The 12,191-nt window shown below is 36.4% G+C and overlaps 1 protein-coding gene across 1 annotated transcript in view; it reads left to right on the top strand.

Moving 5' to 3' along the window:
- Nucleotides 1–12,191, top strand: part of POLQ (DNA polymerase theta) — a 124,606-nt gene that overhangs the window by 81,898 nt on the left and 30,517 nt on the right. Inside the window, exons 16-17 of the mRNA XM_081301337.1 lie at nucleotides 6,378–9,484; nucleotides 11,460–11,603. Of these exons, the coding sequence (XP_081157463.1) occupies nucleotides 6,378–9,484; nucleotides 11,460–11,603 (3,251 nt within the window). The remainder of the gene's footprint in view (nucleotides 1–6,377; nucleotides 9,485–11,459; nucleotides 11,604–12,191) is intronic.

The following is a 12,191-nucleotide window of genomic DNA, read 5'->3' as shown; positions in this document are numbered from 1 at the left end:
GCAAGGTTTCTGGTCTAATTGTTAAATATTTGACACTTGACTTTTGTGTAGACTTAAATATAGAGATCTATGTCATTCTTCTACCTGTAGCTATCCAGTTTTCTCAGCATCGTTTGTTAAAAATGCTTTCTTTTTTTTTCCAACAAATATTTTGGCACCTTTTCCAAGAATTACATGACTGTAAGTGTGTGGGTTTGCCCTGTGTCTTCTATTCTGTTCCATTGGTCTTCCTGCCCTTTTTTTTTTTTCCTAATATGGATTTTTCATTTTTATTTATTTATTTGCAGTGCTGAGGATCAAACCCAGGGCCTCACATATGCCAGACAAGCACTCTACCACTGAGCCACAACTCCAGCACCCCTTCCCCCCACTTCCTGCCTCTTGTAATGCTGGTACCATGCTGTTTTTGTTATTATACCTCTTTGTTATAATTTGAGACCAGGTATTGTGATTCCTGTTGCATTGCTCTTCTTGCACAATATTTCTTTGGCTACTCTGGGTGTCTTATTCTTCCAGATGAATTTAAGAACTGTTCTTTCTTATTCTGTTAAGAACATCATTGGTATTTTAATGGGGTTTTATGGCCAATTGAGATCAATCAAAATTTAATTGGAGAACTGATATCTGTATAATGTTGAGTCAACATATCCAAAGATTGGTTGTTTCTTTGCATTTGATTTAGTCTTTGTTTTCCAGGAGGTTTTTTGTTTTTTTTTTTTAAGTTTCCCTTGTAGATTTTTGTACATTTCTTGTTAAATTTATTCCTATTTAATATTCATTGTTATTTTAATTGGTGTTTCTCTGATATTGTATACATGATTATTAGTTGAGATTTGAAGGCTACTGATTTTTATGCATGTCTTGTCCTGCTATTTTGTGAATTTCTTTATTGTTTGAGTTACTTTTATCATTGATTCTGTGGGGTTTTCCAGGTATGTTACTATTTTTTTTTTCTGTAAGTACAGGTATATTGCTTCTTCCTCACAATTTCTTGTGCTTTTATTTGATTTTTCATGCCGAATTGAATTATTTCTTGCCTAATTGAATTATTTCTGGTTTTTAACTTGAATTAGTTTATCCTGCGATTGACAATTCTTCTAGTGTAGTTCCTCCCTTTTCTCATTTTCAGTTTTATTTTTCATTTCTTCTTCATGAAATATTTTGTTGAGAATGTTTTGTAGTGCAGGCTTTCTGGTTGTGAATTATTTTTATATATTTGTTTATCCTGGAAGGTTTTTATTTCATTGAAAAATCTGAAGCTTAATTTTGCAGAGTATTGTATTCTTGGTTGACATTTATTTTCTTTCGAAGCCTGGGATATATGATTCCATATCTTAGCTTTGATGGTCTAGCTTGAGAAACCAGCTGAAATTAGAATTAATTTCCCTCTAAATGTGACTTGTTTTCTTTGGCAGCGCTTAGAATTCTGTCCTTAGTCTGTATGTTTGGCATTTTCACAATAATTTGCCTTGGTGTGGGTCTTGTAATTTTGTATATTTGGGGTCCTGCATGCTTCATGTATTTGATTTTTCATTTCATTCTTAAGGTTTAGGAAATTTTCTGGTATTATGCATCTCTTTTGATTGTTTCTCTGAGCCTTTGTTTGATCTTTTTTAAATCTTAAATTAGATCTTTTCCTGTTATCCCTTATTTCTTGGAAGTTCTGTTCATGTTCTCCTAACATCTTTTCTCCATGGTCAACTTTATTTTCAAGATTATATATTTTGCCTTCATTTCTTGAAACTGTGTCTTCTAAGTGGTCTGGTCTGCTTGTGATATTTCCAGTGAATTTTAAATTTTGTTTATTCATTCTTTCACTTCAAAGATTTTTGCTTTTTTTTCTTTCCCAGAATCTCTGTCTTGTTATAGAAGTGATCTTTTTCTTCCTGTATTTTCTGCTTTATATCATCTTTTACCTTGCAGATCAATTTAATTAGGGACACTTTAAACACCTTTTCTGACATTTCTATCACAGTGGTGTCAATAGATTCTGTTTTTTGACATATTTTGGTTTGTTTGGGGTGATTGTGTTCCTTGGGTTTTTCATGTTGTTTGGGTGTCTATTTATCTAACAGTTGCTTTAAGGTAGTAGATATCCCTGAAGGTTTCCAGTATCTCATGGTTTATGGGGAGACAGATAATAACCACCAATGTAAACAATTTACATCATTACACCAAATAGCTCTTGCTATGAAATCTGTAATGTTTATTGTCACAATAATCAGAAATGAAATGATCAGTTATTGCCCATGGCAAAAACATTAAGTTTACAAATGGTCTACAAATCCAAGTCGTGATCAGAGATAGAACAAAAGTGATATAGGGTGTGATGATTATGAGAGAGGAGGAGAGAAAATAGAAGTAAAAAATTAAAGGAAGAGTGAAGGAGAGAACAATGGAGATTAGCTGTTAGCAGAGGAAAAGAGAGAAAAAGGGTTGAGGGAAACTGATAGGTAAGAGAAAACAATGTATAAAATAAAATAAATAAAAAATACAAAAATGAAATAATAAATTGCAAAAATAAAATTGATATCTGCTAATCAAACATCTTAGTCCTCAAAATATTGCTCCATGAAAAATAACTGCCTTCAAATAAAATGGTAGAAGTGAGAAAAAATAAAGATATATGAATATGTATAAGTATCTAGTTAAAGATAGAGTTCTTTAAGAGGAAAGTGATGGGGTGGTAGAACAGGGTTTTTAGATTCATGAAATGAATAGGGCAAATGCAGAGGTGATATAGGATGTGTTTGTAAGGGGGGAGAACAAAAAAGAGAAATAAAGGAATTAAAGGAAGAGAAAGAGAGCGCGCTAGCATGCAAACAAGCAATCGAGTTTGGCTGTTAGCAAGAAAAATGAGAGAAATATTAACAAAGGAAAACAATGTTTTGAAACAGACAATGAAAAATAAATCCAAAATATACTAATCAAAAACTTTAACCCTCAAAAAACAGCATGAAAATAGCTATCTTCAAGAAAATGCTACAACTGAAAAATCATAAATAAATATGTGTACAAATGAATAATTGTCATGTATCAATCAGTGTGCATTCAAAAACAAAACAGCAAAATGGAAACAAAATTACAGAATAGTCAATGAGAGTACTCCACCAGTGTCTGTGCCCAGCTGCCTTTCCATTTCTTAGCTTCCCTTCTCAGCATGAGGGTGTGTGGAAGACACTTTTGGCTTCACTTCCAGGGTGTGTAATTGCCGTCGGGTTCTGTGAGATGAGTTTCTGCAAGTGAAGCTCCCTGGGTGAGGATTTGGTCTGGTATTGCCCCAAGTGTTTTGTTGTGTGGGGTGTTTCAGGTCGTAATGAATGAACACACTTCTAGGACTCTACCCAGTGCTTCAGTGCTTCACCTGTTCTGTTGTTTGGCAATACTGCCCTTATTTGGCTTCTCAAGGACTGTTTTAGAGCACTGAGCTTAAGTACTCCTCCCTGTTCAAGTTCTCTCTGCCTGTGGTCCTGCGCTCTGCCAGTTTCAATGGGATGAGGCAGAAATTCTTTGTGCTAGAGATTCTCCTGATTTGGTAGGCTCACTTTAGATCTCGTCGTTAGTGTCAGCAGGATTCATGTATTGGTCTCAGCCCGGAACTCATGGATCTAAGTTCCTGGTCTGAATTAGTGCTGCAGTTATCGTGGAGGTATTAACATGTTTCCAGCTTGGGCTTCCTGAACTGGCTGGCAGACGTGACATTTGTGCACCAGTTTATTGGGTCGAATAGCTTCTGGGTTGGCTTAGGGCAGGCAGCCCCTCTGATCCTGGGATTCCCCATGCCATGATTTTCCCAGGACTTTTTTTTAAAATTTATTCATGGATTTTTATTTTATTTATTTATATGTGGTACTGAGAATAAAACCCAGTGCCTCACACCTGCTAGGCTAGCACTCTTCCACTGAGCTCTAGACCCAGTCCTTTCTCAGCAGTTTTTGATCTTTTCCAACCTGTATTAATTGTCCACAGAGCTATGAGAAAAGCCACTTCCCACTGATCCCCATCTTGTCTCTTCCAAATCCCAATTCTTGTGATCAATTCAAAAAAGATTTCAGACAAGCTGCCCAGAGTAACAGGAACTGAGTTTATTGAAGGGATAGGAAAAGGGAGAGGGGACCCTCAAGTGACCTCTCAAGAAGAGAGGGACAGTGTGCCTCTCCTGCACTCCAGTTTTATTGGGGATCCCTCCTAAGTTCTGGAGAGTCCTGCCTAGGTCCACCTCTTGACTTTTTAGTCACAGCAGGCTGACATCAGACTTCGAAGTCCCTATGTCATGGCAACTCTAGGTCACCTTGGCCCATGCTGGTGTGTTCTAATTGGATTCTTAATTATAAATTCTTACAGATTTTATGGTTAGAAGGAATTATCCTTATCTCCCTTAGTTTTGGGATCTGGTCTATGAAAAGGGTAACAAAATTTACTACCTTCAGGGTAACTTGAGTTCAAGTCCCTCCCAAGTCGTGCACGGGTGGTAGGAATGGGGTTCCCCTCGGTGGAATGGGCTGGCTGAGGAATAAAAGCAAAGATAAATAAAATAGTGAAAAAAAAAAAAACATACAAAAAAGTAGTTGCAAATGTCAGAACAGGACAGGCAAGCTGATCAGACAGATTGAGATTCTGGACAAAGATGGAGCCTGCATCTTTTTATTTATACCAGGAAACATCAATGGCCTTCCATAGAATGTTCTTCACCAAAATAGGATAAAGGTAGGCTGTTCAGTTCCTAAAGGGGTATGCCCATCTCTGGTACTACTATGAGGAACCTTTCTGGCAGAGCAGAGGGAAAGGTCACATGCATTGGGCTATCTATTGCCGTGGGAGAACTAGGGAAAGTTCCCAGTGCCAGGCCTATCCCTCCCTGGCATCCATGCCGAGAGGAGGTCCTCATGTATTTCACGGATGGCTTCCCACAGATAAGTCTTATGGTACTCATATTCTTTTGCTCCGGTAAGTTATTTGATCTTTTTGTGTGTAAGCATTGGGATCTTTTCCCATATATTTGAAGTTTAATAGTTTTACTAGGTAAGTTTCTATTTTATGTAACAAAATACTTAAAAACAGTGGCTTAAGAATAGCAGTTTAGGTATATATTATCTTGAAGTTTCTGTAAGTAATGAATTTGGGTGCACCTTTGCTGGTGGATCTGGCCTGGGGTCTTTCATAAGGTTGCAGCTCAGTTGGTGGCTACGACTGTAGTCATTTGAAGGCTTAACTTGGGTGTGCTTCTGGGAAAACTCATGTCCACTCTGGTAAGTTGGTGTTTGATGCTTCAGGTGTGATCCAGATGGAGCACTCCATAAAACATCTGATGATGGATGACCTCCCCAGAATCGGTGATCCAAGGGAAAGCAGAATGGAAGCTATAACGTCTTTTATAACTTATCCTTAGTTTTTTTAGTTGTTTTACCTGAGCAGCTGAATTGGACCCTAGTACCCCATCTTAGCTGGAAGCAGAAATTGGTCAGCCATTATTTCTTGCATAATTTTCTCCCTATTCTGTCTTCCTCCTCCTCCTGGTATTTCAATTATACATATGTTTGACTTTTTAGGGTCTGTATACTATGATGTTGCCCAGAAGAGCACTGATATTGTATGTCATTTTGGGTGAATTCAAACTCTAAACTTGGTGGGTAGTAGCTCAAGTCTCTGTTCAGACTTTTTAACAGGTTACTTGGGGTCTTCCCACACTGGTATAATTTATAGCCATATACTGGGCAGAGTTTATATGAAGAATTTGGGGTCTCCTTCTTTGACTTTCTCATTTTTAGACATTCCCCCTTTAATTTCTAACTCCTATATTTACCCTAAGCTCTGTTCTGAATTCAGTCAGTGGTCTCCAGGTTTTAATCCAAACTCTTAGTGGGCCTACATGGTACTGACTAGAGCCACTTTGGGGTGAAAAGTGTGAAAATTCACCCACTGTCATTTATTTGTTCTAACATTCAACCCCCATCCAGTTTCTGCTTTCTTTTGGCCACTCTCCAGTCTCTTCAGTATTTGGTCTAGAGTTTATAGTGTGTAGGATGATTTGTTTTCAATGACAACATTATGACCCTTTTTAATTTTTAATATTTGGCTTTTGCTTAAAGAAGTTTAGTTAAACATTTCCTTATTATGCTATTTTAAAATTGCAGAACCACCCACCCTTTTCTGGTGATTTTTTTTTATACTGTCCTCAGATGACATAGAATATAAGTTTAAACATTTTTTTTTTCCTGATTTCCCCAGGTAGTCATGAGAGTAGATATCCCTCTTTTTCAGGGTTATTTCTTTAATTCCTAGAACAGCTCAGATTGAATGCTTAATAAATATTAGTTGTATGAATGAATTAATCAACACATTAATTTCCTTCTTTTTTAAAAAATCTTTTTCCATAGTGCCCGAAAAGCAGTGGATGAGGAAGAGGAAGCAGTTGAAGAACGTCGGAATATGCGAACTATTTGGGTGACTGGCAGAAAAGGTTTAACTGAAAGGGAAGCAGCAGCCCTTATAGTAGAAGAAGCCAAAATGATTCTGCATCAGGACTTAGTTGAAATGGGAGTGCAATGGGATCCTCACTCCCCTTTAAGTTCTGGTACAAATTCACTGTGCAGAAGTGAGTCAGAACAGGAACACACGTTGATAACCCAAACTACAAGTTCTCATAAAAGATTAACATCAAAGAACAAAAGTAATATAAGATTTAGTGATTCTTATATTAAGCATTCACCTGATGTAGTGCAAGATTTAGATAAAACTAGAGAGCATACAAGTTCCTTTCATTGTAACTCCCAGGATGGCAATCAGGAACATCAGAGATATTCCATTTCCAGAGCAAGAAAGCGGGCTTCTTTGGGCATACATAAAAAGAAGCTGAGAACATCTCTAAACAAAGGAAAATCAGGCACTAGAAAAGTTGTTCAGACTTTCTCATTAGAGAAAACAAAAAAAGCAGCTTTGAATTTCAGTTCAGAAGAGATGAACACAGGCTTTCAATCTTGGAATAATAGAAAGCATCAAAAACAGTCCACGGATGGTAGTCCTGTGAAAGACTCTGGGCAGCGTGGAATTGATTTGAAAGGGCAGACTATGTTTAGTCCTGATGTTTGTGAAGAACCATTTACCGTGGATGAGAAGAATATAGAATTTAGAAGTCCACAGCCATTTGCCAAAAATGTACCTTTTTACACTAAGGGAAATTACAACAAAACATCATTGCTGTTACAAACAGAGCAAAGCTGTTTAAAGAAAAGAACAACAACTAATGATATTCTGGAGAAATGTTCTGTCACAGGATCCCAAAGCAAAACCATGACTTGTCAAGCTACTAGTGTGGTTAGTAAAAACGGAAGAGGATCAGCAGTTGTTGAAACAGAAAAAATAAACGCAGTGCTGATACAAAATGATTTAAAAAATCAGAATGTTTCTGTGGTATATCATGATAGTCATCCAGTTAATCAGGGCCTGGAAAAGCAACATGATAAGCCAACAGACACTAACATCAAACAGAAAGAAATAATACAGAGAAAAATGCCCTGTGAGGTAGTCAGTAGTTATATGCATAAAGAGCCAGTTGTTACTGCGATCACATGTGAAAGTATAAAGTTTAAGAGTAAGGAAAATAAGCCAAATCATTTTCAGGCATTAGGAGATAATATACACAGAAGTGGGGTAACCCCTGGAATATTTCAGTCAATGAGAACATTTGGTAAATCAGGAGGCCAGCATGAGAATTTTCTAAATTCTTCTAGAATAAAAGAAAAAACAAATGCTTATGTAACAAACAAAACTGAAAATAATTGTGTTTCTGACTTAGGTTTAGTCTGTGATTTTGAAGATAGTTTCTATTTGGATACTCAGTCAGAGAAAATAATTCAACAGATGGCAACTGAAAATGCCAAACCAGGAGCGAAAGACACCAACCTGGCAGCAGGGACAATACAGAAGAGTGTAGAAAAACAGGATCTGAACCCTTTCCACAGTGAGTCTCATATTTCTGGTGAACAGCATTCCCCAGGAGTCACTAACCAAGAGAGGTTGGACCTGAAGACCACAGAAACTGTGAAACAGAGCACTGAACAAGAGGTCGATAGTCTGACTCCAGAAAGCCTGGTTTTTCATTCTCCAATTCTATTGGAGGAAAATAGCCCTTGCTTTAAAGGGAATGAACTTTCTGTTACTGACTCACAATTAAATAGTTTTCTTCAAGGTTATCAAACTCAAGAAATGGTAAAACCAGTCACACCTGTGGTTCCTTGGAAGAGCTCTCCTACTGATACTGAGGGAGAATGTCTGCCTGGTCCTGAGATAAGTTTGAATATGAGTGATAGTTTACTGTTTGACAGTTTTAGTGAAGACTTCCTAGTAAAAGAACAACCACTTGATGTACAAATGAAAGAACCCCTTCCTCCTGAAATAACATCAAACCATTTCAGTGATTCTGTTTGTATACAAGAGGACCCAGTGAAAATATCCAATGTGAATGAGCATCAAGGCATTTTGCAGCAGTTGACCTGTGTCAATGATGAATCTATTATGTTTTCAGAAGTGGATTCTGTTCAGATGGCTGAAGCTTTGGATAATGTAGATATATTTCCTGTCCAAGAGAAATGTAATTCTGTGGTATCTCTTAAAGCATTAGGTAGAAGTGATTCAGTGATTGTGAATAATGGACATCTGCATGGAGAAGTAATTGGAGGAGATGAAGATGATGAAAAGGCTTCAAAGTCCAGATTAACTGGGACAAGGCAAAATAATTCATTCGGATGGTCAGGGGCATCAATTGACTTAAGTCCAGAATTACAAAGGATTTTAGATAAAGTTTCCAGTCCTCTGGAAAATGAGAAGCCAAAATTAACAACTATAAACTTGTCTAGTTTAAAAGGTGAAAATACAGAGTTACATGAGAGGAAAGAAGTGATTTTAAATTTGGAAACAAATCAAGTACAGGCAATTGCAATTTTCCCTAATAATGAAGTAAAAAGCAAGATTGAGGCATTAGAGAGCAGTGCCAAACATGGAGAAACCTCATTCCACTTGCCTTGTAAAGAGGGCTTGATAGCTGATGATAATGGTCTCATTCCTCCTACACCCATTCCAGCATCTGCTTCTAAGCTGGTATTTCCAGAAATGCTTGGAGCATCTGTAAAAGTTCAGAAAACAAGTAACGCTTTACAGCCTGGTGAAGATTGCACATTTGGCTCAACTTTAGATAATAAAAAGCAAGATTTAATGTTAGAGAATAGAAACAATTTCCAGGAGGACAATCTTGTTAGAGACACAAGTTTTTCCCTGCAGTTGTCACAGGATGGATTACAGTTAACTCCAGCCTCGTGCAGTTCAGAAAGTCTGGCCATCATAGATGTAGCAAGTGACCAAACTCTCTTTCAAACATTCATTAAGGAGTGGCAGTGCAAAAAGCGATTTTCCATCTCACTGGCTTGTGAAAAGATTAGAAGTTTGACATCTTCTAAAACTGCTACTATTGGTGGTAGGTTTAAGAAAGGTAAGAATTTAAAAAAAAATTTTGTTTTTTCATACTTACCTATAAATTAGTTGGTGGACTGAGGTGAACTTTAGATTGTTTAGTATTAGTTGTTAGATATCATCTATTCAAAATTTAGTTTATCTCCTATTAGGACTTACATGTAAAACAGCTTTTTTTTTTTTTTTTTTTTTTTTTTTTTAAATTTGGCCCAGGTAAATTACTAATAGTTTCCCTACAGTAGGAGATGTATCCATTATGTACTATATTCATTAGGATATAAATTCATAAAAATTAAGACAATATATATTTTTAATATCAGATATTTATAGCATTTAAATGTTATAACATCATGATTTTTAATTAATCATCAGTACTTATTAATTATTTCCTATTAAATCATAGTATCTGTTTACTTATATAACCACAAAGGGATGTAACCAATGGGTATTATGTTTTTCACAATATGCATTAGATACATTTTCTAAACTCTGTCTCAAGTAGAACTTGTATCTCCAGTGATAGTCATGAATTCCATACCAAAGTCTTGATTTCAAAGCCTCACAGAACTCTCCCAGATTTCCAGAGAGTTAAACCTTTTGATCAAATAATGCCATGTGTATTTTTGTCTTAGTGCATGAACCTTGGGTTCAGGGTCGTGGGGAATAGCTGTAGTTAGCTTGTCAACCTGTTGTGGGAAATCGGGTTTGATTAGAGTTCTTGAATTTGTATGTATGGATGAATTTGTTCGTAAAGTTTTGAGTATTTGTCAGATCTTCAGTTTGTGGAACATATGTGTTAATGACAAGTTTGATGTACTTTTCATATTGAATTCCACTTTTCATTTTTTATCTATCAAGCACAAAATTGAACACATTTTCTGTATCAGGCTCTATGCTAGAAGACTATAAATGCTTACTTAAATTTAATAAATATGTATTGAATTCCTTGTGCCAGTTTTTAAAGTTATTCAGTTAATTTTCTAATTATTGGGGATATAGTTGTAAATAAAATGGGTTGGTTTTTGCTTTTTGTAAATGGAGGATATACTTTTTTAGAAAATGGTGTTGACTCTAGATTTAAAAAATTGTACTTAATTCTTCACTAAGGAGTAAGTCTCTTAATGCAGTTTTTTAATTGTTAGAATTGGTGGATTTGCCCTAAAAAACAAATGCCAAATGTCTTCTTTGATATAAGGAGAGCAACTAAGAACAGAATAGGGAGGAAGAGCATGAGAAGAAGATTACCATTAAACAGGGATGAGAGGTGGGAGGGAAAGGGAGAGAGAAGGGAAATTGCATGGAAATGGAAGGAGACCTTCATCGTTATACAAAATTACATATAAGAGGAAATGAGGGGAAAGGGAAAAAAAAAACAAGGGAGAGAAATTAACTACAGTAGATGGGGTAGAGAGAGAAGATGGGAGGGGAGGGGAGGGAAGGGGGGATAGTAGAGGATAGGAAGGGCAGCAGAATACAACCAGTATGGCAGTATGTAAAAACGTGGATGTGTAACCCATGTGATTCTGCAGTCTGTAAACGGGGTAAAAATGGGAGTTCATAACCCACTTGAATCAAATGTATGAAATATGATATGTCAAGAGCTATGTAATGTTTTGAACAACTAATAAAAAAAAGAATTGGTGGATTTGCTCTAAAGTTTTTACAGTGTGTAAGTTATAGAAATTTGAAATGTAGTTTATTTTTTTATTTAGTTGAAATGCCTTTAATCATGATTATAGTCTATCTTAAGAAATGTTTAGGATATTTTAATATTAATACTAATTTTAATATTAATATGGCAACAAGTATCTTAATTGATGGGAAGCCTAGAAAGATCTTTCATAACACCTAAAAATGACTAACTACATAATGCACATTTTAGGAGCTGCAGATTTTGCCCATAATATAGTATTTATTGTTATTGTTTTAACAATTTATTTAATATCTTTAATGTTAGAGATTTTTTTTGACTATTTCACATTTGATTTACTTAGTTAGCTCACTTCAGGAAACACCTATTAGAGAGGATGGATTTCCCCTTCAGGGCTCTGATGACATCCTGGTGGTTGGACTGGCAGTATGCTGGGGTGGAAGGGATGCCTATTATGTCTCATTGCAGAAGGAACAACAGCATTCTGGTAAGTAATCAGTATTTGACTCACTCACCATATAATTAATGAAATATCTGTTAGTGTAGTGATCTTTTGTTGAGAATAATTTCCTGACATTACCTAGGATTTCCTTTTAGGATTAAAAAAAAGTTTATTTAGAGAATAGCTAGTGTGTACAGAATTGCATTCATTAACTCAAAGGATTTTTACCTCCTACAGTGCTGGGGCTTAAACCCAGGACTTCTACCTGGTAGGCAAGTGCCCTATCACTGACGTACACCCAGAGACCACAAGAAGCATTGCCCTGGTAGTCCCCTATCTGTTTTTCTGAGGCTGTTAAGGCTGGACCATAGCAGTTGCTTAGTGTTTCTCTGTGCATTGTCGGGGTCTGGAGCTTGTCCAGAGGCAATGTTGAGCTACACAGATACACTTGATAGTGTTGAATCACACAGCTTTTAGGAGGGACTTCGAAATGGAAGGATCTAGAAAAATTCTTTGTGATCTGATAAGGGTTTTGGATAATCAGCTGTTTGGTTGTTTTTGGCGAGAAGCAAAACTAATAAGGATGTCAGATTGTGGGAGGCCGTCATGTCATGTGACCAGCGTTTTCCTCTC

The sequence above is a fragment of the Spermophilus citellus genome (assembly GCF_964194105.1).
Source record: "Spermophilus citellus genome assembly, chromosome: 7".
NCBI lineage: Eukaryota > Metazoa > Chordata > Mammalia > Rodentia > Sciuridae > Spermophilus > Spermophilus citellus.
Note: the sequence above shows the minus strand (reverse complement) of the source record. Positions and strands in the feature narration are given on the sequence as shown.